At 36.6% G+C, this 27,875-nt stretch overlaps 1 protein-coding gene and 1 non-coding gene across 12 annotated transcripts in view; one reads left to right on the forward strand and one right to left on the reverse strand.

The window, feature by feature from the left end:
* LOC126874906 (neurexin-1) overlaps window positions 1-27,875 on the forward strand; it is a 598,322-nt gene that overhangs the window by 442,521 nt on the left and 127,926 nt on the right. For all 11 annotated transcript variants that reach the window (XM_050637402.1, XM_050637400.1, XM_050637401.1 and 8 more), the window contains 4 exons: window positions 3,438-3,630; window positions 13,862-14,053; window positions 17,582-17,725; window positions 18,379-18,596. In XM_050637402.1, the coding sequence (XP_050493359.1) occupies window positions 3,438-3,630; window positions 13,862-14,053; window positions 17,582-17,725; window positions 18,379-18,596 (747 nt within the window). The remainder of the gene's footprint in view (window positions 1-3,437; window positions 3,631-13,861; window positions 14,054-17,581; window positions 17,726-18,378; window positions 18,597-27,875) is intronic.
* On the reverse strand, window positions 16,014-16,095 carry Trnas-cga (transfer RNA serine (anticodon CGA)). Its single transcript has one exon. It is a non-coding gene; the product is annotated as a tRNA-Ser (tRNA).

Consider the following 27,875-nt stretch of genomic DNA (forward strand, 5'->3'; position numbering starts at 1 on the left):
TTCCATCTTTCAAACAGTCGACATCCTTTGACCGGGTTTCCACCCTTAGATCAGTCACTTACTTAACTTACACACGCGCACCAGCGTAACTATCTTCTTCACAAAGTTGTTGGAATAAACTGTGATTTATAACTTGTTATATCAGCGTCATATTTAATTGAACTACCTCTATTATCCTAATCGAAATAGGGGATCGATCATTTCGCGGCGTTGATTATCTAATCGTAAGGGGAATTTACGACTCCCGTTGACGTGCTTCCTCGCGATCGCGAGTGGTCGTAACAGTAGTCAATGGCAGGGAAATTACTATACAGAACATGAAGAGAAATGTCTCTTTAGTCTTCTTCTAATCAGAGTTTTGCTCGCTTCAGCAACCGGCTGAACGAGAAATACGTACGCGTTTTTACGAGTCTGCAGAATAATTTTCGTGAAAAAGATATGCTTTGTAAAAATATCGTGGAAATATGTGAAAAACATATGCGAAAATATTGGCGCAATGTGGGTTCGGTTACGTGATGAGACAGAGTCAGCTTGATAGGATAAAGTGTCCTTGGGAAAATAATCCGCTTCAGAGGAAGAAAAATCTTCTTCGTGAATTTTATTTTTTAATCGTCCGCGTTATTCCAAACACTTTGAAATTTACTGTTAGCACTGCGTTGAGATTGGATCATCTGAGTGTAACTTGGCGAAGCTCGAAGCCAATCTGAAAACGTATACGAGCTACTGCAAGTTAAGAAGTGGAACGAGGACGAAGAAACGAAAAGAGATGGAAGAGTTAAATACCAGTGGGAAAGATCGGCGGGAGAAGAATAAAGAAACGAAGATGGAAGAACGATAATGTAAATGATAGTTGGAGACGACGATCGGTTGAAAGTCGATGTTTTTTCGAGCGAGAAAGCAAGTGATAACGAAATGGAATTGTATGAAATGGCAGAGGACAGGCGATTGAATTACCAGCCACGATGAAAATGCATTTTTTATCCGATCAAATGGAGAATACTGTTTGGAAAATTGTTGCTGGAAGACTGAACCGATACGGAACCGTAATCAAATTACATCGTCGCTGTTGAAAAACCTGCGATCGTTTGTCAAAGTAAGAGACGAATTTCTACGTTGATAAATCGTAATTTACAGAAATGGTGGGAATTTCGAATGTATCGTTCGTTCAATTTAGTTGACGTGATTTAAAATGCTTTGTTATATAGCAACATTTCGTTTGAAAACTTGAGCCTTTGGTAATTGTTAGTTAAAATATTGTACATCGAATTTCATCGAATTATGCGCTATATAAACGAAGATATAATAAACATCCCTTTGTTGTTTATATGCACAAAATATTCAGGAATTATATTTTAATTAAAAAACTCGCACGTGCTATTGTTAAATCAATCGTTGTAAAAACAAATGCTCCATCGTTGTGTAGAATAAAAGTTCCATTGGGCTGTGTATAGCATAAACGACAGTATCAGCTTGCGATGGAAAACTAAATAGACAACCGACTGAGCTTCTATTTTCGCTAATCCGAAGATGAACGTTCTACGTACAAAACGTCTCGTGAAATATCCGAATAGAATTACCGAAACTCTTCGTCAGATATTATTCGTTCAATTACTAATACATTTAATTAACGAAAACCTAAAACGAATCATTCGGGGAGAACGTAATTAAAATCACTGATAGCACCTCGTTAACAGAACGAACCACGTCCGACCGATTTCACGTGAAATTATCGAATCCTTAATTAAACTCGATAAAATCGTCGAACAATCGGGAAATGAATTTTGTAAGATGCATATGCGAAAACTGCGGAGGAAGAAGGCGATAATTTAATGCTGAGTCTGCCGATTTTTCGTGGAACGATAACGTTGGATGCACGACATCCTCCGTTTTATATTATTTCATCGAGTTAAGTATGATCCATTTTCTTCTGTCAAGATAGAAATCACAAAGTTTGACGAATTAAGTTTCACGTTTGTTAAAGATGCAGCCTTGGAAGAGACGTGTCTGTAAAAGAAAGAAACTTTCCGGACAACCTAATAGCTGAAAACCTGTACCTAACCCCAACCTAACCCCATTTCCAAAATTGTTGCTCTAAAAAACGAAGCCCCACCACATGAAAAATCTTCGTCCCACGCTTTTCGCTTATTCGTTCGCGAGGAATCAGCTTGGCGAGTTGTCGCACATCCTCTGTATATCGCAGAATCTGCGCGTTCGACGAACAGACCGAGAGACAGGCGAGGCAGATCCGGGCCACGAGTCGGCCAAACGACGATCGAGAGGAAATGCATTTTCGTCGCTGCAGCCGAGTTTCCCTCGCAGCCGCCAGTTATCTCGGTTTAACAATACCGCCTCGTAATTCCCACAATTATATTTCAACGTCGAAAGAGGAGCAGCGCGGGGCTGGCGTCAGCGTCGCGAATAATCGCGGCTGCGTAGCGCGCAACGGCGTGAAATAAATCGGAAAGTTGCGAAAACCGGGTTCTCGTTAAGAGCGCCAGTTGCTCATTAGCGGAATCACCGGATCCCGCGAACAAATGCTTGGCCGGTCCGCGTTCGTATCTGTCACGCACACTACTAACTCTCTGTTTGGAAATACACGCGTTAACACATGGCTATTAGTCGCGAAAATAAATAATAAAAGAGCTTGCTCGATCGTATTCCTCTTTTCTTTAATTTCTCGTTCGTCCCTTGGTCACGTCCCTTGCTCGGGTTTCAGCGACCAGAGAGCTGCGCGTATCTTGGGGACATTTTTTCAACGTCAAAGAACGTCCACGTGCTCGATTGTCACGCTTGTTGCGACTAACAGTTAGTGCTGCTATTTAGCAGGAAATATAAAAATTCGACAAACTTTGGAAAGAGATGAGAATCGTTTAGGAAAAACGAAGAGACAGTAGCGCGTGCACTTTGTGCGTTCACTCGTTCGCGGGTAGTTTGATTATTTCGTTGAGGATTGTGGATCTTTGAAGCCGAAATAATGTTACAGGAACGCTAAATTTATACTTGGGATTAATATTAGAATAGTTATATATTTGTTTTATGGACGATTGCTAAGATATTCATCGATACACACTTGCGACTAGTTCTTCGACTGAACAGTTTACATTCATCTGTTTTCGAGGCGCACACACATACCTCCGCACACTGACACCCACATACAAGTATCTCTACTACGCATTTAACCCAGTGCAGCCAGAAAATTATCTCGACATATTTAGAAACGTTGCAAGCTTCGCGAAAGTTGTAAAGTCGCGATTTTACCCACCGATGGTAAAAGTTTTTTTTCTTATTTATTTATTTACATTTTACAATTTGTCCAGTAGGACATTTGGTAAAATATTATAGCTTAGTGATATAGTAATGTAACATGTGGATGGCTACCCCCACTGGGATACCATCTTCGAACAAGGTAAAAGTAAAACGTCGTTTCCTTTTTGCAGCAAGATCTCTTCGCCTTCGAGATCTTCAATGGTCATCTGTACCTGCACGCTGACCTCGGAAGCGGACCGGTGAAGGTGAAATCGTCGAAACAACGAATCGACGACGGCACGTGGCACGACGTGGCACTTCGCCGAGTCGAAAGAGACGGACGCGTCACCGTCGACGGTTCCATCGTCGAATTCCGTACACCAGGTACTTCTTTCTTTTTTTCTTTTCTTCTTTTTTTTTTTTTGTTAAATTTTCCCACTCGTTCGTCAGGATGTATGGCGTTTATCGTCTAATCTACGGACTACAGGCGGAACTGTAAATCCGGTCGGTCGACGAAATAAACGACGAAGGAGGGTAAAAATGCGCGGGATCGAGAAGCAAGCCACTCATAATTCAGAGTTACACGCTCGAGGACACTTATCTGCAGGTGCAGCTAACCGTTCCATGCGTGGAACGTAATAAATCTTGCGCTCTTGCCTTTTTCTACGATCCTCTGGTTTTATTACCGCTTAGTAGTTACCCTTCGTTAGATCTGTCTTTTTAGAAAGTCGCTCGCTTTTATTCGCTACCTCGGTACTACGCTCCTGACGATCACGATTAATCGAGCGAAATTTAGAGCTCAGACTCCAGTCGTTTAGATCTGGTCGTTTAAACTACGATGGCTGGACATTTATGGTAATTCGTAATGGTTATTGTTCTTGGAAAATCTTTTTTTTTTTTCTTGGTGTATAGTTTTTAATATCGTTCTATGATTAGGCGAGAGAATTTTAATATAGTGCGATTGGAAATGACAACGAACCGGCTAGCTTCTGAGATGCGAGTATTTAACACAGGAGCGTTCGACGATTTGGAGAAACAGATCATCAAAGAATGAAACGGTGACTGCTGCTGGACCGGATTTAAAGATTTTAAATAACTTGATAAAGGTATAGTTTAATTTCGGTTTGATTGAGATTTAATAAGCTTTCGTTTTAATTCAGGTGTAAGAATGTTTGAATAGAAGTAACTTGGTGAATAGAAGAACAGAGGTTCTTGCATTGGTTCGTTATAAAATAGAACATGCCGATTTCGCTTTGCCCCTTCGATTTATATCTTCTATGGAGCTCGGAGAAGAAGCGGTACATGTCCTTTGTAGGAGAATAAATTTTAGGAAATTTAATTGTCCGAGGGAATTCCACGGTAAATTAGAAACTTGTTAAATGATTATCGACAAGCATCGTCACATTTCAATTTCACATTTAATCCAACACTTCTCTGAACGATCTTCTATTGGAATGAATGAATTCGGATTATTATAAATTATGTTAATATGAAAAATTCGCGTCTAATGTAGCTCCTGATCGCTAAGACCAAAGACGCTAAAGGATCTTCTTGAGTCGTTCATAAGACAATTTACATCAAACCTATTACATTGCTAAATACAATGTTTCTGAATATATTCGCCAACTAACTAAGAAATAACAATAACAATCTTACGACAAATTCCCATATCATTTGACATTCTACCTTCAAATGCAAAATGAAAATTGTAAATAATCTGCTCGAGCAATTCCAAATACAATCCAGATCGAACCTGTGTAGCTCCTCATCGCCAAGGCCAAAAAGGATGTTCTTGAGTCGTTCAAAAGACAATAATCTTACTTATGACAAACTCCCATTTCATCTGACATTTTACCTTCAAGTGCAAAATGGAAATTATAAATAATCTGCTCGAGCAATTCCAAATACAATCCAGACCAAACCTGTGTAACTTCTCATCGTCAAGGCCAAAGATAAGATTCCAAAGGATGTTCTTGAGTCGTTCAAAAGACAATAATCTTACTTATGACAAATTCCCATTTCATCTGACATTTTACCTTCAAGTGCAAAATGAAAATTGTAAATAATCTGCTCGAGCAATTCCAAATACAATCCAGATCGAACCTGTGTAACTTCTCATCGTCAAGGCCAAAGATAAGATTCCAAAGGATGTTCTTAACTCGTTCAAAAGACAATAATCTTACTTATGACAAATTCCCATTTCATCTGACATTTTACCTTCAAGTGCAAAATGAAAATTATAAATAATCTGCTCGAGCAATTCCACAGACAATCCAGATCGAACCTGTGTAGCTCCTCATCGCCAAGGCCAAAAAGGATGTTCTTGAGTCGTTCAAAAGACAATAATCTTACTTATGACAAATTCCCATTTCATCTGACATTTTACCTTCAAGTGCAAAATGAAAATTGTAAATAATCTGCTCGAGCAATTCCAAAGACAATCCAGATCGAACCTGATATCGCCAAATACAGTACAACGTTGTCGAATATAATCGAACAAGTAACTAAGAAATAACAATAGCAATTTCAATAGGCAAATTCTCATTTAATCTAACTTCTCGTCGCCAAATGCAAAGAGAGAATTATAAAGGATCTCCTTGAGCCGCGCAGAAGACAATCAGAAACTCCTGGTAGATTTAATCGCGAATTTATTCATAACTCTGAAAACTCCGGTGCCAGGATAGGGGAAAGGATAAAAAGTCAAACAAACGGAGAAGTATAGGGAACTTTGTGATATAGCTTCGGGCGGAGCTTTATTAAACCGATAAATAAACAAAAAGGAAGAGAGAATTGCCGCAGCGGTGGATTCTTCATCGACTTCTTTGTTTGTCGCCCAGCTCAATATACAGGGTGTTCTCTACTCGTCCCGCAACATCGTATGATCTACAAGTGAAAATAAGGAGAAAATGTTACACGAAGTTTGCTCGTAAACGCTTTGTTACAAAATTGTAGGTAAATAGGTGTTAGCCTGAATAGATGTTAACAAATACTGAACCATGTGGTACTTTTCTTGCAGGAAACACACGCTGGTGTTCTCGTACAGCAGATACCACGCACAAACATAATTCGGCGTATTCCTCGTTTGAAAATAATCTTGGCATTTCTACACGACGCTCGATACTTCACACGATAACCAACTACTGCAGTAAATAGTCAGAGAACAAGAAATGTGGCGCAGGTACAGGCAGAGTAAAGACGATCGACTTTCCGCATTGTTCAGCTTTAAATCTGCTGTTCCGCACCATTTTTTTTTTTTCTTCTTAGTTTTATTTGTAGATTATGCGCCTACGATGTTGCCGGAAAAGTAGGAAACACCCTGTATATCTCAGAATAATAGAAGCCGGCACTCGCCGCTGGAATCACGTTCTTCCTGGTCTCTCTCCGGCCACTTCCGTCTTGGCCTGATTCTCACACCGTCGTCTTGCCGAATTTCCCGCCGATTTTTCACGTACGTGTACACGATGGCGGAGTGTCGTAAAATTCCAACCACGAACGATCCCCAGTGGCTTCTTTTATTCTGTTATTTTATTATTAATTAAATTGCAACGAATTAAGGAATCGAGTTGCAACGACACGACTGTATCACTTTTTCATTTTATTGACGCAGTTTACTGCGATTACCAAATTGAAATTCAAACAGCAAATTGTAGCTACTTCGTACGTATGACGAGTATACTCGTCGAAAACAGCTAACTGATTAAAATAATGCAAAACGAGGAAGAGAAATTGTACAGCGAACAGCAAACGCGCTGCTATCTGGAGTATGAAAAGTTTGGCAAACTGTCGCTCGCTAATCTCGAATACAGCTGAATATTGGAGCGTGTTCGTGGTGTTGGCGTTAACCGAAAGAAATTCACAACTTGGGTCGAATTGTGTATTTATACAGAATGAACGGTAGCGCAAGTTTCACGAAGCTGTTGGTGGTCGCTGGAATTACACGGCCAGTTAATTTGTCCGTGAAATTCCCCTTTGAGAACCGACCCTTTAGCAATTTCAGCCTCAAAACTGTGCTTCGTCGCCTCGCCTGGGACGAGTTTGCGCGAATTCTTCGAGTGTGAACGCTTGCTGCGGGCCAACTGCGCTCGTAACACGCGAAAAACCCCGACGCAACCGGCTTAAGCCTTCGCAATTAAGCTTAGCCTACGATTCCAATTGCTGTCCACTCTGACAATTTTCTTTCCCCACAAACATCTTATCAAGAACCGATTATACCTCGTCTGTTGCGGCGTTTCAATCGTCGCGGATGAACACGACGGGAGAAGAACGCAATAGACGCGTCATCGTGTTGAATTGCTCATTTTAATATCGCTCTATGATTAAGCGAGAGAATTTTAATGTAATGCGATTGAAAATGAAAACGAACCGCTAGCTTCTGACACGCGAGTATTTAACAGCAGCGTTGAATGATTTGATAGATCATCAAAGAATGAAACAGTGTCTGCTGCTGGATCGCTTTACAAATTTCAAATAACTTGAATTTATGTTATAGTTACGCGCACTAAGATTTTTAAGACAGAGAATCTTTCTAGGAATTGTAAAATGAATGCAACTATAAGCAGAAACCAGAAATTAAAGTAAAAACATCTCAAATACTTAACCAGTTGGTTATCTTTGAAAACCTTGAAAAGCGTGTACCTAAGATTTGTGGCGAAAAGTAAGCGACGAGTATACTCGTCGTGTGATTATAACATAGAATTAAGTTAATACAGAATTAACGAAACGACTGTCTTATTTTCTAATTTTATTACTGAGAGGGCCACAAAATATTGGCATTTCTTCACGACGACTATTCTCGTGAAAAATAGAAGAGTAAGCGACGAGTATACTCGTCAAACAAAAAACACGTGTGATTATAATATAGAATTAAGTTAAAACAGAATTAACGAAACGACTGTCTTATTTTCTAATTTTATTACTGAGAGGGCCACAAAATATTGGCATTTCTTCACGACGACTATTCTCGTGAATAATAGAAGAGTAAGCGACGAGTATACTCGTCAAACAAGGAACACGTGTGATTATAACATAGAATTAAGCTAATACAGAATTAACGAAACGACTGTCTTATTTTCTAATTTTATTACTGAGAGGGCCACAAAATATTGCCATTTCTTCACGACGACTATTCTCGTGAAAAATAGCCAACTGGTTAACACAGAATATAATACATTAGCAAAGAAAAAAAATTGCAAATCGCAGAGAAGAACCACTTGAACCAGCGCGACACGACTGTGCGATTTCAATCTCGATAAATCAAAATCCCTTTAAGTGTACAAAGAGATGGAAAGCATTTAAGCACGAAGCGATTTACTTGGAACGAAAGAAACACTGGGAAATCCTTTATCTCGTTCTGATGCTAAAACCTCAAAGGCGCAACTGAATTAAATGGTCGGCGGCGTTATTCGCGTTGAAAGCAGCGTAATCTGTAAAACATGAATCACCAGGATTTAAAGCGCGATTACGGTTAAGCCAATAGAATAATCTTCTCAAGAGAAGAATCTTCTCAAAAAAAAGAAACCCATACGTATCCGGAGAATCGCGGAAACCAGTTTGGAGACGATAAGCGAGCGTTCAGACACGTTCAGAAGTTCACGCGTGTCCCGAACGTCGTTCACTCTGCGCATCCACGTTCGTCTCGCGATTTTCGTTTTTAGTTTGCACTTTAACTTTCGCTTGTCTTTGTATCTGTTATTTTTATTTTTACACGATCGTCGCGTCGAACGTGGTTGCACCCGGTGTCCTTAGATATTAACGCAAGTGGCAGAAGAGAAACATTGGATTGGAAATTTACTGATCACGTGAGAAACTCACATGTGCACCACGTCTCTCTACGTGACGCTTATTCACACAGATTTGCAATATTATAATGCGTGGCCAAGTTGCAATAATTGAACGCGCGAGTAAGTCATCTCAGCTCGCCTGTTCGAATTTTCCCTGTTCAACAAGTATCACGCTGTTATATGTATCTTTCGTTTTTCTAATTTTTATCTCGTACGAAGACGGTGGACCAGCGTTTGCGTAATATTTGTAATCGCATTTTCATCAGGCAGTCTCGTAAAATTCTCCATAAAATAATCTAAAGTGGATCGTTGGCCGTGGACCTTTTCAAACCGCCTTTTGTTTTCGAGGAAATTCATGTGGACGATCGATAATGTGAAAATATTGCCGAGTGTATAGTTATTCGCCGTACATATCCGCAGCAGACACGCGGTTGACGTAATTCAGGAATCGGCCACCGATGATCTACCGCGTAGAATAAAGTAGCACGGTATAAATTTGATCTGGCAAATTATGATCACCGGCCGAAATTCTTCGCTTCAGTCAGCTCGATTCATCGCCGAGCTCTTACACGCTTGTCGGCAGTAACAATTTTCAACGAGGGAGCACTCATCCTCCTTGGTCGACTGCAATTTCCTCTCTTCCGTGCTTCCGCGTCTTTCGGTATTTCTCTCCTCTCATATTCATTTTTCTCTCCATCTTATCGTCTGGCCAAGAAAATAAGATTCGTCCGTGTAACGTTCTCTCCACATTTCTCTTCCGAATTCCATGTCGTGTAACGTGTACTATTTCGATCGTCCTTTTGTACAGAGTTTAAGCGCGCGAGTTGTTGCAGATGCCACGTTTATCGGACTCGATTAACCCAGCCAAAGATATCGAAGCTTCTTGCAAATTTAAGAAACATTGGAATTTCGTCCGGAAGAAAGGCGACGTAACAAGAAGGTTTTGGTTTTAAGACGAGGAGCCAAGTTACGTGGAGTAATAGAGTGTTTAATATTATTCTATTAAAAAATTACTAAATTTAGCCGTATGCATATGTAACGCGATGAAGGTAATTTGCATAAAGTTAAAGTGCGCGATTAGTAAACTGGCGTTGATCATAGATTGCGAAGACATAAAATGTTGGCAAGAAACTTAGACTTAGGACGTAGAGGAATTTATTTTGCAGATATAAAAATTCAAGGCCAAAGATAGAAGCGTTTGCACGTTTAATATGCAAATGTATAATTACTGTTATTGTGAAAGCAAAGTTGCAATGAAATATTTTTGAGATATTCATGAATCAAGAGTACAATAATTAAAGCGTTCCTCAAGCAGCTTTTTAATGTTCTAATTATTACCTTGAAGGGGGCTTAACTCGTATAAATGTTAATTTCAACGATATTTTCCTGTAGCACCGCCTCAATTCAGCAAAGTTTATGAACATGTACAAAATAATAAAAATTTTAAAGCAGGTTCTCTGCGATATATTCTACTATACAGCCACTAAAAATGTTCATACTTGAGACCTAAATTAATTCCAAAATGTATCTACGTATGGCTACAGAAAAACAACAATCGAGCATACTTTGTGGGCAGATCTGAATACGAAACTCTTGTAAAATGAAAAAAATAATTGAAAATTGACAGTAATTTCAAGAACTCCAATATTTTAAAACACAATATCAATTAGTTGTAAAATTTAACGCATCCCATGAATAAGGAAATCTTTTTCCTCTTTTTACATGTATAGTTTCTCATCTGTTGCTATTCATGTTCTATGTATGTAAATCACTTTATTCAACAAATTATTTCAATGTCAATTATTATTAATAATATGAAAAGCTCTTCTTAATCTGGTTTTATAATACAAAATACAGATTAATATCCAAATGCTTTTTCTTGTTTTTACATGTAAAGTTTCTCATCTGTTGCTATTCATGTTCTATGTATGTAAATCACTTTATTCAACAAATTATTTCAATGCTAATTATCATCAATAATATGAAAAGCTCTTCTTAATCTGGTTTTATAATATAAACAAATTAATCAAATACAAAGTACAGATTAATATCCAAATGCTTTTTCTTGTTTTTACATGTATAGCTTCTCATCTGTTGCTATTCATGTTCTATGTATGTAAATCACTTTATTCAACAAATTATTTCAATGCTAATTATCATCAGTAATATGAAAAGCTCTTCTTAATCTGGTTTTATAATACAAAATACAGATTAATATCCAAATGCTTTTTCTTGTTTTTACATGTATAGTTTCTCATCTGTTGCTATTCATGTTCTATGTATGTAAATCACTTTATTCAACAAATTATTTCAATGCTAATTATCATCGATAATATGAAAAGCTCTTCTTAATCTGGTTTTATAATACAAAATACAGATTAATATCCAAATGCTTTTTCTTGTTTTTACATGTATAGTTCCTCATCTGTTGCTATTCATGTTCTATGTATGTAAATCACTTCATTCAACAAATTATTTCAATGCTAATTATCATCAATAATATGAAAAGCTCTTCTTAATCTGGTTTTATAATACAAACAAGTTCATCAAATACGTAACCAAAATTAATCAAATACAAAATACAGATTAATATCCAAATGCAAATTGTAAATAAAAATCCCTTCCCAAATATAATTTACAAGGCAACAAAATTCACATCTACCTATGTTTACCAAGAAAATCCAATTACTCCATAACCATATTATTTTTATAGTCTCACTGCTGGTTCGAGAGTCAGTGAACTTTCTTCCTCCAGTTTTCTTTTTTTTTTTCTTCTTCTTCTTTTTCACGAGACAGGGAACTCCTAGTTTCGAACGGTGCAGTAAAGAAAGAAAAATAACCGACCAGAGGATAATGGAACTTAAGCGCAGCTCGTGAGTTTTTAATGAACCTGTATAAATATTCTCAAGCCGTTTCCACAAATGACGACCACTGCTCCTCGGTTGCTGGCCACTAAGCCTTCCAAGAATCGTAGCTTCGAAGATGCGTAGCTTTCAACTAACAATAAAACATATGAAACAAAAGAAAGATAAATTTTTCCTTAATGAAATAAAAGTATCGCAAGTAAAATAATTTCATCGGCGTTTAATTAACGCAGGATTGAACGCGGGGCTCGTGAGCGTCAGGCAGAACAATTAGGCATAGTTCGAGCCCTTTCCAACAACCTCGTCTGGGAGATGGCGCGTTTTCGCTGCTTGAGTGCGTAATGAGAGGATCGTAAATGGCAGATAACGAGGATAATTACTAGAACGTAGAGATGTTTCGTAAGGGAGATTATGTGTGATAAAGTAGAGCAGCATGGTCTGGATTAAGGCGAAATTTTCGACTGAGACCTAAGTGGAAAGTGCTACGAAGTGCTCCACTTTATAGATTCACCTGAGATTCGAATAATAAGAAGGGCAATTGGTCGTAATGTCTTCTTCTTTTTAATCCTTTCTTTTAATCGTTTTAGAATATCAGTGGCCACTTTACACCGTGAGTCTACGATTTTCTTGATATGATCGGCGTTAGGCGAACTTCTATTTTAACAGCAGGCAACGAATAAAAATTAAGAATGAAATTTTATTCCTCGGTAACGAACAAATATCCCGTGGGATTTGTTCGAATAAGAAATTGTCCGGATAAAAATTTAATCGAATATCTTATTCGGCCGAATTAATATTTATATGTAATGAAATATAATTAAATATTATGTATATCAGCATTTATGTGTTACATTGAGAATGGTCATGATATTGAAAACGAGATATATTTTCAAGCTTCTGTTCGATTGTTGTAACATTGGATTTTATATCACGTCGACTAAACTATTTATAATTGTTACGAGCGCTGTTACTTCGCACTACAACAACGTGCGTTGTAAAAATATTTGCCTTGAGGGAGAAAAAAAAAAAAAATAAAATAAAAATTCGTACAAACGATGACACACTGTCACATACATCACGCAAACTTTCGAAGGATATATTGGTAACGAATTTCACGCGTCACGGGTCGAACACCGATCGTGAAAGAACGAACGCGTATGAATTACGCACTACGTGAACGCGTCGATTCATCACGCACCGTTTTACATTTGTCACCGATACGTTCCGTTTATATCGCTCACGATGTCCGATTAGAAATTGGAAAAACGAGCAGCGAAGGGAAGAAACGGTTAATTAACGCGCACGTGCACGCTCGACAATTTCCAGCTTTGTTTTCCCGTAACAAACAGTAAAAGAAGCAAATTTCTTTACAATTATTTATTTATATTTGACGCAATATTACGTAACTTGAGGAGAAATATTCTCGTGTAAGAGCAATAGGAGCAGGTGATTTTTAAGAATACTGTTTATTTATTAATAAACCGGTTGTATGAGACTGGACCTATTTGCAATGTAAATAGGTAACGTAATTTCTTTAATTTAGTTTTTGTGGTTTGACAGTGTCACGTGTACTCTGACAGTGTAGCATGTGTGAGCAGTAGTCAGAGTGCAAAAGTGTGAAGAAATCTTTTTCGAAAGACTCGAGCTATTTTCGAAAGAGGAGCACGAAAGATTGAGAAGTTGTAGAAAGTTGAACAAAATTGCGGTTGGAAGAAAAATTGATTCTCCTCGGTCAGGATAAATATTGCCAGGTTGATATTATTTATAATCCGCTGCAGTAACTTTATCGTTTCGTTGCTTAAGAGTAGCTACATATTTATAAATTGCTTTTTACAGGGAATATTTCATCGTGAAAGATTTACGTTTAAATATGCTCGTGTAACAAATTATAAAATAAATGTACGCCATTTATAATTAAAATTTCCTCGCTGATAAATTAAACGAATAACAGCGTAACGTTTCGTGTTTCAGGCGATTCCACGCAATTAGATCTCGATGGATTGCTGTATATCGGCGGTGTGGGCGCTCCATTTGCACCCCTAACAGTCCCTCCAGTACTATGGACAGGTGCCTTGAGACAGGGTTACGTCGGTTGCATGAGGGATCTTGTCATAAACGGCCAACCAATAGATATAGCTGGATACGCTCAGCAACAGGATTCTGGTAAGAGAATATTCCATATTTTATAGTCGTGCACGAACATGGAGTTTCCATTTCGTTGAGAATAATGTAGCCTGTCAATCTTCTGATCGCTGATCCTCGAAACATGGAAGTTCGCAAAGTATACGTTACGCCAGATTGCAATTTGTTGTGTCAGGATTGTATATATATCTTATAGTGGAAGAGATTCCATGGAGGAATTACAAAAATTTAAGTTTCCCTCTTTAAAATCGCTTTTAATTCAAAATAATAATTTTAGAAATTATTGGTGGTATCGCAGATTTTTTTTATGGAAGTTAATGATTATAATGTTTCGATTTTTTAATTTATAAAATTAATACTTGGTGTTAGTAAGCTATATAATTTTATTGATTCATTCAAGAGTCAATTAATTATTTTGTTTGTCTTATCAAGTTTCCTTTTTTTAAAATCACTTTTAATTCAAAATAATAATTTTAGAAATTATTGGTGGTATCGCAGATTTTTTTTATGGAAGTTAATGATTATAATGTTTCGATTTTTTAATTCATAAAATTAATACTTGGTGTTGGTAAGCTATATAATTTTATTGATTCATTCAAGAGTCAATTAATTATTTTGTTTGTCTTATCAAGTTTCCTTTTTTAAAATCACTTTTAAATCAAAATAATAATTTTAGAAATTATTGGTGGTATCGCAGATTTTTTTTTATGGAAGTTAATGATTATAATGTTTCGACTTTTTAATTCATAAAATTAGTACTTGGTGTTGGTAAGCTATATAATTTTATTGATTCATTCAAGAGTCAATTAATTATTTTGTTTGTCTTATCAAGTTTCCTTTTTTTAAAATCACTCTTAATTCAAAATAATAATTTTAGGAATTATTGGTGGTATCGCAGATTTTTTTTTATGGAAGTTAATGATTATAATGTTTCGATTTTTTAATTTATAAAATTAATACTTGGTGTTAGTAAGCTATATAATTTTATTGATTCATTCAAGAGTCAATTAATTATTTTGTTTGTCTTATCAAGTTTCCTTTTTTAAAATCACTTTTAATTCAAAATAATAATTTTAGAAATTGTTGGTGGTATCGCAGATTTTTTTTATGGAAGTTAATGATTATAATGTTTCGATTTTTTAATTCATAAAATTAGTACTTGGTGTTGGTAAGCTATATAATTTTATTGATTCAAGAGTCAATTAATCATTTTGTTTGTCTTATCGAGTTTATTGAATCGTTATGAGTAGATAAATATTTTAACAGTAAAGATTTTTCATTGGAGTTTGATCTATTTTTTTATTGTAACATCGTGACATTTATTTGATGTATTATTCAATTATAAAATTCTTTAATCATACATTGTTATTTGGAGTATAGGTTTAAAAAGATAATATAAAATATTGCTTATATCGATATAAAAGAGGACGATATACTGCAAAAATATGATAAAGTAGTTTTTATAATAGCGTTCTACTTTGTGCAAAACAGCCGCAAAATGTTGACCTAATTGTACTCCTTCGTGTATCGTACAATATGTATAGTACACATACTGTGTTTACCAGTTTCTCCATTTTTTACCATTAAAGAAACATGTTTACCTCCACAGTAGAATAATCTTGCTGCACGCAAAACCAATAAAAATAATGTTACTGAACATTCACATACACGTATTACTATATTAATATTCATACTATAGAAAACATACATTGTATACATATAATTATATGAAGTTTGTATTATAAACTATAATTTAATTGACATTAATATTGTTGCAACATGTAATTACCTTTTTCCCTCCCCTTTTTTAAGAAAAACAAAATGAAACATGACAAAGCATTGAACAGTAGTAAGGTAGAAGAAATAAAAACAACGATATTAATTGTTAAATATTTTATTTATTGTTGCTAAATATGGTTGAAAAGTAAGAAGATAAAAAATCGGAACAAAAAAATGTATTTTTAATGGTAAAAAAAGTTTTCGCTGCGGACAGGATTCGAACCTGTGCGGGCATAGCCCATCAGATTTCGAGTCTGACTCCTTAACCACTCGGACACCACAGCATCTGTTCAAGCAATACTCTCTTTCGTTATTTATCCAGTATTCCGACACGTTCACTAATTCTGTTCTTTACGTAAATGTTAGTTTTTACATATTTTATTAATTAAAAAATATATTCACTATTTGCACTAATATGCATAATGTTACTTTGTTCAACGATATTCATCAGCATTTAACACTTTCATACCAGTGTAAATCTGGAAAAATATTCTTCTGTGTGGATTTGGTTAATCCGAATCGGTCATCGATTATTAATTACACGTAGAACGAACACTCGTTCATACTGTCATTCGATATTTATAAACTGAATATTTATTTAAGCTGCAAGCCAACATTTAGAATTAATCTTACGTAATATTGATCCTCGGTGAATATTTCACAAAAATTCAAATTCGAACCTAATACCCAATTTAATATTTATAATACGAATTTTCCACTTTGAGCGCGACAGTCGTCTGTGTAATTTAATCCCGTCGTGCTCCATTTCTATTTTAATTCGTCCACGTACTTTCGATCACCTACTGCCTTGGAAACTAAGTGATTGCGGGTTTTGTCATAAGATGGTAATGACAAAACCCGCAATCACTTAGTTGCCATCCCAATACAACTGCGAATATCTCAAAATCGCTTTTAATAATTTTCTTCCCACAATTTTCGAACTTTATAATCCTCGTATAATCCCAATGTTTCGCTGATGTAGTCTGTAGATTATTAAATCACAAAAATAGTATAGCAATTATTATAGTAATTATTCGTCGAACCTAATGTCCAATTTGATGTTTGTAATATGAATCTTCCATTTCTATTTTAATTCGTCCACGTACTTTCGTTCGCCTACTGCCTTGGAAACTAAATGATTGCGGGTTTTGTCATAAGATGATAATGGCAAAACCCGCAATCACTTAGTTGCCATCCCAATACAATTGCGAATATCTCAAAATCGCTTTTAATAATTTTCTTCCCACAATTTTCGAACTTTATAATCCTCGTATAATCCCAATGTTTCGCTGATGTAGTCTGTCGATTATTAAATCGCAAAAATAGTATAGCAATTATTATAGTAATTATTCGTCGAACCTAATGTCCAATTTGATATTTGTAATATGAATTTTCCATTTCTATTTTAATTCGTCCACGTACTTTCGTTCGCCTACTGCCTTGGAAACTAAGTGATTGCGGGTTTTGTCATAAGATGGTAATGGCAAAACCCGCAATCACTTAGTTGCCATCCCAATACAACTGCGAATATTTCAAAATCGCTTTTAATGATTTTCTATCTTTATAATCCTCGTATAATCCTGATGTTTCGCCGATGTAGTCTACCGATTATTGAGTCACAAAAATAGTACAGTAATTATTCGCCTAACGACGTTACTGGTCGTATACGATGTCACTGGTGTCGGTGAAGTGTTCAGTGGGATGGGAAAACTTGAACCAAGAGCAATTGTCACTGTCTACGTAATTTCGTTTCTCTGGACAATTTTGCAGGAGCTGTCAGACCGGCTTGTCACACTCAAACGTCCCACTGTGCTTCACAACCCTGCATGCACGGTAGCCATTGTCTCGAGGGTTGGAACAGGTTTCACTGCGATTGTACCGGAACACAATACACTGGTCCTACTTGTGGAAAAGGTAAAGAATTTTTCTTATAACGTCACTTGCTCTGTGCACCTCGTACGATATTGCGATATTTAAAAACTTCGTACGTTGCATGGTAATCGTAAAGAGAACATGCGTACAGTTATGCTTACTTGTTAATACGTAGCGTAATTGCGTTCCTAACGAAAATCATGATTTTGACGATGGAGTTTTAATCATGTTATTTAAATTATCCGAGCAACGAGTTGCCAGTGTAACGCAATAATCCTGCGAGATAATAAGATAATGCATTCTAATGCAACATTATTAGAGGCGTAATAGCAGCACACTTATTTCCATTACTTTTATTCACATTATTTCGTTATCCTCGATTTTTATCGTTCGAAATAAACGAAATTACATACACCATGTTATTACGTTATTTTTTATTTGGGAAATAACTCGTTTTATAGGGAAATAACAGATGCGCTTTGCTTTATATTATTTTTATTAAATTACGTATGATCTATTTTGTTCTAATCAAAAACACACACGTTTTATAGATTAGCTTCCATTGTATAAAGACGTATAAAATTGTATAGAGATGCATTGTTTGCAAAAGAAAGACTTTTACGGAATAAGCCAACATATCATTAGCGCATTTACGTTCGTACAAATCAGCTGATCTTGTCTCTGCTTTCATCCAGACGCGTCAACGTTGCACCTGAACGGGACGCAACAAATGACAGCGTTGATGCCAGAGGATTCGAAAACTCAGACCGAGGAGATTGTAGTTCGCTTCAAAACCACCAGACCACGTGGCCTTCTGCTAGCAACGAGTTTGGAAAACAGTTCGGATCGACTGCAAATCTTCCTGGAAGAAGGCAAAGCGAAGATGCTGATTCACATCGGGGACAAGGAAAAGGTGAGTCGACGTGTTTCCAATTTTTCGCAAGTTCCTTCCCAATCGAAAGCTTCGCACCGATAACCAGGCAGCGGCATTTAAATCGCATTTATCGGAAAAGAAATAGAAAATTCGTTTACTTCATACGCCAGATATACGTACAAACGTGTAATGTTTTACATACAAATCATATTTGAAGCTTTATCAAAGAGTTGTAATAAAAAAAAAAATATATATATACATAAACCGATTTACAATCGACATAATCGTCAGCGGAGTGAAACTCCGTTTTTACCGCGTACGAAACTCACAGCGCTGAAAGATCCCAACGTGCTCATCAACCGTGCAACTCTCAATTTCAAAACGTTCGCCGTTTTTGCCGCTACAAAACTGCCACTGGTAAAAAATTGAATTTATTACTACGAGCATTAACCGACTACGAATTTATAGCACTGCCGAAAAAAGTGATTTGATTTCCATCGCTTTTTAATCGACATGCTCGGATGATCCGTGCTGCCTTCTTATCACAGCAGCTTTGATTTACGAATCGACGAACGTCGCAGTCTCAAATCTCGTTCTCCAAAAGATACGACGAAATTACGTCGAGGCTTAACGAAGAAAACAAGATGATGAACTTTCGTCAGATTTTCGCCAGCTCGATACTTGCGAAGTTCTTAGTTAATAATGCTACCTTTTGGGGAAAAGTGCCTGCAGCGCTGGTTGCCTGCCGGTATTGTTTAAGCCGGTCTCGTTAGAGATCCGAGAATATCGTAGTACCGGTAGAAATAACACAGTAGAATACTGTAAAAGAATATTTCGTTACGTAAAGCATTTCAGCCTTTTTGCGGTGAAGTTGTTTCTCTTACCGCAGTGCCACCAACAGCGTAATATTCAAAGAAGAAGCTTTGCTAAGGGAGGGATGCTGGTCTAAAGCCAAAAGCCTTTCGACGAGATGTTCCGTGATTTAATTAGTTATGAGACTCGCGGCTAGGCTAAGAAAAAACGAAAGGGGATTTGCTGTTGTCAGATTTTGACTTTGCTACTTTTGGACCTTGTGTTGAAATTGTTACGTTAACTAAGTATGCGAGCGTTCACTTAGTTTTAACAGAGAACGCCGCTTTATTTTCTTCTCTATTATTGTTATTGTATACAATATTAGTTGTTGCTATTATTACTATTGTTATATGCAATACACTGCCACTCAGAGGCATCCGAACGCTTGCTCAACTTAAAATCAGAAGTAGAAACGACGCGTTGGTAAATGATAGGTCTGTTCAGTTCACTGTTTAAGTACAAAATTATGACACAAAATATGACAATTATTTCTCAGTCTGGGAAATCTGACACCTGCAACAGCCGCTCTAAGCTTAGGAAATGTGCCGACAAGATCGGGAAACTGCGCAGACTAAGGGAGATCTCAGACGATCGCGAAACTATACAGTCTCGCTCTTAAAATAAATATCGTTCGTGTGCATCGTGGATTCTTAGTAGCAACGTGCGAGGCATTGGCGGTGCTCAGAGCAAATTGAAATCCGCCGGTTCCGTGGCGCGCGATAACGCATGAAAATTCCAACGACCTTGCTCATCCCGAGCACGATCGTAATTCATCGGTTCATTCGGCTGGTTTTTCCGCCATGGAATAAATTGACTGTAAAAATTCAAATCGAACGAAAATAGACGCGGCCGATAGAGCCACACGTGTATTCATAATTCATAGCTCGCCCGGAGCTTCAAGTCCTCCGGCGGAAGGTGCTGCTGGAACAGAGAAAGGCGCTAGACGTTGCACCGGTGCGTATAATATTCAATCGTGAAACAATAGTTTGCTTGCCGTACCTAACTGGATGCTAGGTTCCCATAAACTGATTTCTGGTTTAAAAAGATTCCCATGGACCAAACTGTTATCGAAAGAACGCCTGCAGAGTCTTCCCCTCGATCCTTATGGCAGAATTTACATTTGTAAATTCACATTTTTACTTAACTTAAGTAGCAGCAGGTTTGTTTCGCTCAACAAATATTATGTCCAGTACTCTGTTTTAAATATTTCCTACACCTCTGCAGATTTTCTGCAGTTTTGCATATTACATGGATCTTGTAGATTACCGGATAATTAAAACATAATGTTTGTAAAACATTGTAAAGAAATGCTTGCACGTCTGGACATTACACAAAGGATGAGCTGTTTTCTACGTTTTTCACATTGAACTCTTTGATGGCGACAGAGCAACGAGTAATTGAGAAGATCGGTTGAAGATAATTTTTTAAAATAACGTCCTAAGAGACATCTGACCAATATCCATCTTGTACTGTATAAAGGATGGTTAGAAGCAAGTCACAAAAGAATGTCGAAGATAATCCTTGTCATCACGAGGGAAAATATCAGCTGTTCAGCATAGAATGATAAAAAGATAACAACATTTGTATCGTCGTAGAAGAAGAAAGAAAACGATAAAAAGATGGTAGCAGGAGTGGAAGCTTAAAAGCAGGCACTACTGTGATAATTATCGGGGTGTATCTTGTCATACGTTCTGCCGTTTATTTCTCCATAATACTGCGACGAGCGTTGCAGTTTCCATTGGAGGAAAGTCGGCATGCTCTGTGTTCGTTATTTAATCAATGCAGCTGTCTGCTCGCTTCATTTTACCCGAGTCCAATGTGTGTGCTTCGCGTCACCAGACGTTTCGCCCTTCTGCAAACTGGAACCGCGAATGCGAGCAGCTTATGTACGTTGAAACAACACTGTGCGTGCTTGCAAGTTACCAGCGAGTTGTTTCTAATTGCAGTGCCTCTGAAATTTCGAATATGCCAAGAGTTAGGGGAGTTTTTTCGGCTGTTGGGCCAAAAACCAGATTAGAGTGGCGGATGATCTTGGGAAAAATTGAAATAGCCAGACAATCGCGTAGATACATCAAGTTATTAATATTGTAATGATTAACGAAATGATAGCGTAAATGTTTGAAGCAGTTGTTTACGAATTACGTATAAAGCTGGGTAACGTGAAATAAACTTTTAGTCGGCAGATTCTGATAAAATGCTGTAAAATACATCAGACACCGTCATCGACATAATTACAGTCAGTGGAAACATTTATGCAATTTCTCAGAGTGAACGTTCTCTAATTGAACCTGGAAATATTGCGAAATCGAAACGAATAATTTCCACTCTAATTTGATCAACTAATTTCCAATGTGTTTGAAACGCGTTTATTTCGACTCGATCAGCGTGTGCTTTACAGCTTCAGCTATGTTTGATGCGGTTACGCGCTGGAATGTTCAGTGCCAGACAAGCAACTGACGTACAAGCGTTGCAAAGATTGTTGTAAAAAGTCGAAGGCAGGTGAATTGTTATATAAATATTTTGTTCCTGTTCCTAGGAATAATTTATTATATTAATATTTAACGTATTCATTATACGTTCTTCATTATATAAAATTTAGAATAAGTTAATAATTCTTAGAGCTGTTAATAGCTTCTCCAATGATTTTTACATTGTTTAAATAATATTAAGGGCACGTATTATGAGCAAATGTTCGTTGAAAATCTAATAGAAAATGCTGGCAACTTTCGAGCAGGCACCGTGCGTTGGAAGATAGAAAGAACAGTAGTTAGGCGTGCGAGTAATTTTGAATTAAAATTTCATTCAATTTGCCGCCGTTTGAACAAATCTCCTTGGATATTATGTTAGACGTTCCCAATGTTGTTAGCGAACGGATTCGTCGGTGAAAATCGAGTTCGGAATACAGTTGCGAGCGCACACATTCCCATTCCCGGTGGAAACTAGTCGAAGCTGTAGAATACAACCGCGTGCGATTAGAGGAGGCTGTAATTTACGTTTATGTTTCAATCTCGGCCTCTACACGGTCTCGATAATTGAACGGAATAATTGATACGGTAATGAACATTTCAATTACCCTGGCCAAGCGTGAGTTCTCTTACAATTATATGTATATACCAAGTCTGTATGTATTGAGAAAAATTTGCATACGTAACGTCGTAGCTCATAAAGAGAATGGAACCAAAAAGTAACGGAAATTCGTCTAATAATTAAATATTGTAAGGGAAAAAAGGCGATGAATCGTATTATTCTCTGATCGTATTGTTTTACAGAGAAACAATTTGAGGTCGAGTAATTTCATACTGCGTCGATAAGATATTTTATGTTGCGTTACGAGAGCTCTGTTTTTATTTCGACTTGGCTGCTGAAAGCTTTCAAAAGTTAAATTACTGCGACCATAAGCGAAAGAAAGTTGAGAAAGTACAAAGTGCTAGAGGCAGGTTATTTCACTGTTTTATCCTGCATACATAAACATAATGTGACTATAAACATAGAACATAATTATTTTTTCTACAACTGTCTAATATACGACAAATAAAACTTAATTTTGCTAACTGTACACTGTACGTGTATAGCTGCCACTGTACAAGATATCTCGATTCAGCAGATTTAGCAACTCGCGTAATGTTAAAATCCTTCTTTTTCAACATAAAATTGCATCAAAGTGAGTAGAGTAATTAATAAAGCATCATCTCGTGTAGCATAAAATTCATAAAATTTAACAAGAATGGACTTAGCTTGTTCTCTGCGAGCTTAAAAATTCAAAGCTTGAACTCTTGCAATAGGAAAATTATTAATCCAGTGTAAAATATACTCCGCTTTTATGCAGAATTTTTAGAAAAAAATTTACATTAAGGGAGAGTATTAAATGTATTAAAATACATAATGCAAATTCGACGGTGTAGATGGTATCACTGCAAATCTTATCAATTAAATAAATAACATTGTATTACATTCGAATTGCGTTCACATATCTGGAAATAGATTCGCAGCTGTCCGACTAGTAAACAGATAGAAACGAGAATTAGGTCAGTGGGTGAACGTTGTGTGGCAATTAAATGGGTCGAATTAATTAACGGTGCGCGAAATTACCTACCCACACTTGGGTTATAAATTGGAAAACGAAATTGGGAAAGGACCCGGTGAAACGTTCGAATAACCAGCACGAATATATTAAACTGCAAAGTTGAACTCGATGAACCTCGTGTCTGTAATTATTGATCTTAACTTGATTGAAACTCGTCGACCGACAGATTTTTTTAATCACAAATATCTCAGTATTCCCTTATATTCGTATTAAGCAATAAAAGATAAAAGGAAATTGAAAGGAAGAAGGTTAAAGGAAAAGGAAAAATGTCGATGGAGAATTTCAATTTGTTTATTTGAAATTGTTGAAAATCGAATTGTTGAAAGATTATCGTTGCATCATAATGAAAAAAGGTAGAATGTAAATGAAAGTGAAAGATTCGGAAATTAATAGAAGATAGCTGCAGGTAAAATTGTTGAGCAATTTTAGACGACAGAAATGTCTACATTGTGAAAACAGAAACTAATATTATTACGTAATAAATTCTTCATTTTTCGTCTGCAAAATACCATAAGAAATTAAGTTCCCATCGTTGAATGAGATTGCAATGGATAAGCAGAAAATAAGAAGGGAAACAAGTATAATTAACTTAAGAATTAAATTATTAAAAGTTTACAAGCATCGATTTGTTTGATTGACAAAAATAGTTGAGCTATTAAAACTTTATTATTTAAATTATAACGTTAGAAGATGAATTGAAATTGGCAAAAACAATTGAATCATTAAAAGACTATAATCGTAGAAAATATAGTTATAATTGACAAAAGCGTATAGATACCTGTTATCAATATGGTAAAAATTGTTCAGTTAAAAAGTTAGGATTAATTTAGTGCAGTTATTATACACGAGTATGAATTTTAAATTTTCCTCCGTTCGCCACTGTGTATTTTTTCTCCTGTATGGTGGAAACTTCTTTTTTCTCACTGAAAAAGTTTCATTATAATTATATAACTTTTATTCTATAGTTAAAATGGTATTTCTTGCTTGGTGGTTAAACTATAGATGAAAGTAGGACGAGCTATGCGATAGGGGAGAGGTTGAAAGTTGACGAATTTGCATTAAGCATCGATCGATAAAAGAATCGGCGATCTGACCTCGAGGTCGGTCAGCGATTTATATTTCGACCAAGTGGAAGCATCGCGATTGCAAAATTACTCGTTGCGTAGATATGCAATGCTATAGATCGGAGAATATTCGTAATTTAGATGATGAAAAGTAAACGAAAAGCTTAAAAAAAATGATACTGCGTTTAGAAATTCCACTCGATAAAACCGTAAGGCGAGCTGTGCGATTTTCTGAAAAATATATTTTTAAAAAATAGAGTAGTATATGTAATATGTAGACTATATTTGCTTGCAAACGTTTGCAAATTCTTTGGAAATTTTCAGTGTGATAGGAAGTTCGTATTTGTAAAATTCTCTGCTTATGTCATTTTCGTGAAATCTCGATGCTTCTCGCATAAATCTGCTCGATACGATTAGGATATTATCAGAAATTAAATTAAAGGATTAAATAGAGAAAATTAAATAACAAAATGAAGCTTAATAATAGAACAATAGTAAAAATTAACCGGTTCTGTAAACGCAGCTTTTCCCATAATTGCTAGGTTTAACTAATTACAATTATCAAATAATTAAATTAACAATTCTTCTACAATATAATTACAGATGAACTCTGGATACGATGAGTATTTTGTTTCAAAGAATTCGCGTTTTAAATCACAGTATTTGAAATTGATATCAAAATTGATCGTCTAAATTGAATGAAGATGAAAGGGAGATACGAATACAAAGATGGTTTTCCCTTTCATTTGTCAAATATTTTATGATTTTTAAGCATCAGACAGTAGATTAGAAAACAAGATTTATCGTGGAAGCAAATAAAGCGAGATTCAATGAGGCGATCGTACGTACGCGGAAATGTATTTGCGTGCAATTTGCACAAATCGAGAATCGAAACACTGTGAATAGAGATGCCAGTGAATGTCGAATAAATGATGGAAACAATATGAACAAGTTAGTGCTGCAAGCAGATGGAATCACCGGCAGAACTCCATTATCTGCGTTACACGCGTATGCACGTGTATACACGTGTCACAGGTGATATATGCACGTACAGTTATTCAAACTAATTACGAGGGCCCATTATCTAGATAATATACAGATCACTATGATTTTCATTGGTATTTAATATAAGGTAGGTTCGTTTCAGTAACCCGGACCATCATAAATACATTTAACATGTCGGTTTTGTCTCTTTTTCTTTTCTGTCGTATCATAGCAGTGGTTGTTCTATAGGAAATTTAGATGAAGTTAACTGTTAACATATTCGTAGCTTGTGAAAAGTGCAGCTATGGAAGGCAGTTTTCTTATTTTAAATCGACGTAGGAAACTTGGAAACGCAATTTCAAAATTCATTAGTTAATGTGCAAGAAATATCAGACGAATTTTAAACTTATAAGCTGTTGAGTAGAGAGCACGAAGTTTAAGTTAAAACCAGTTCTATCGGACGTTGTTGGATGAATTAAATCTTATCTAGAATTTTCATGGCCGATAATAGCGTTTTACTTGACTTTTCAGCAGAACAACGTGTAAAATTTTATGGCGAAAAACCAGTTTGATGATATGTTTTTCCACGATATTTTCGTTATGGAGAACTAAAGACTTGGTGGCAAAAAATATCCCATCGTATTTTACATATCTTGATTGGATATAAAAATTCTCTGCGTGCGAAAATAATCGCGAGGTTTCTCATAAAATTTCTGAAAAACTCGTCGAAGACAAATAATCCCAAAGTTTTCATTAAGATATTCTAATTAAGTTTTACCTCGATCCCTGGAATATTTGCGGTCCTGCAATCAGCATCAACCTAACATACTCTTCTCCTAAAATTTGCATCTCGCCTTGTTGGTCGTGGAAAATCGATTCCAATGACTTGCGAAAATATTTGCACATTTGCCACGGAAAATTTTTATGAATATATTATGCGCGTTATACGAAGCTTTTTGAAACTCTAAAATTTTTAACCGATCTGAATACGCATATCAAAGTCACAAACAATTTATTGCAAATGTACATTTATCAAAAAGTTGTTATACCAGGCTTACCAATGCAGCGAATAATTAATTGGTCGTACAAATACTTTGGTGATCTTTGCAAAGTGTATACTTGTACAGTAAATATCTCGTAGCTTCCAGGGATATTTTTAAACTCCTTCCAAACTTTGCCAACATAATCATAATTAATTAATTCTGCCTCGTTATTACGTAACCTATTACAGTAATTAATCATTACATTATACTGCATATTATTGCAATAAGAAATTTCAAAACACACGCGGTATATCCACAAAAGGTTTCCACAAGGCCTCAAATACCTTCGCGAGCTTGTCTAACTTAACTCTGTTCTCAAAAAGCTCCTATGTAAGTGAAATATTCTTCTAAACCGCTGTACGGTTTATTTATAAAATGTTCCCACGGAACGTTCAAATACTTTCGCTGCGAGTGAAACAGGAATTTCGGCAGGCGGAAGAAAACACGGGAGGAACGGAGGGGAAAATGGAGGGAAATACGATTAGTTGACCTAAAGAGATACCGTGGAAATTAGCGCACGGAGAGCGGAGCTGATCAGGTAAGCTGATTTGCCGCGGAGAAAATTCTTTGTAGCCGGCTGAATATTCAAATAGCGAATTTTAATTAAAATTTGCCCCCGTTCGTCAAATATTTACGATCCCCTGATCAATTTCCGGGAAGGTTCCGCTTCCGCCTCTACGCCCCCAACTCGTTCAACCTCTCGATCCCTCACTTTTTTCCCCATTTCTCTCGATCGTCGCGTTCCGCATCATCTCTATTTATTTTCTTTCGGCTACGTCCGACGAGTTTTATCCGTGGAAAACAAACGGACCGGAAGTAATGTGCCGGAGTCGTCCTTGGAAATAATTCTTCCGGAGAGAAGCGAACGAACGACTCCTTCTCTCTTTCTCTCTTCAGCTCGTACGGTTGTTTCTTTTCACGAGAAGAGCGCAGCCAGCCAAGTTGTCGCGTCTCTCTCGCTTTTTTCTTCCTCTCCTTTACGATCGCAGATCGTTCTTCCGGTTTTCCTCGAGAAGGAGGAGGAACTTTTCCGCCGATGGATCGTCGAAGGAAGAAGCAATCGAAGAATGAACGCGATAAGGCGAGAAACGTTTGCTTCACGAGCTCGTGAAAGACTTGGGTGCTCGACACAGATATTTCCTCCATTCGGACCGTGTTCATTTTCTCTGCAACGAGAGACCGGAAGTCTACTCGCTGCCATTGTAACCTGCTTTTCGTTCCACGTTACACGTAGAACACACGGCTCGTTGTACGAGCTTATTTCAAAGGAAGATGTCGTTTGGGTTTGTTG

Source organism: Bombus huntii, chromosome 17 (genome assembly GCF_024542735.1).
Source record: "Bombus huntii isolate Logan2020A chromosome 17, iyBomHunt1.1, whole genome shotgun sequence".
Classification (NCBI taxonomy): domain Eukaryota; kingdom Metazoa; phylum Arthropoda; class Insecta; order Hymenoptera; family Apidae; genus Bombus; species Bombus huntii.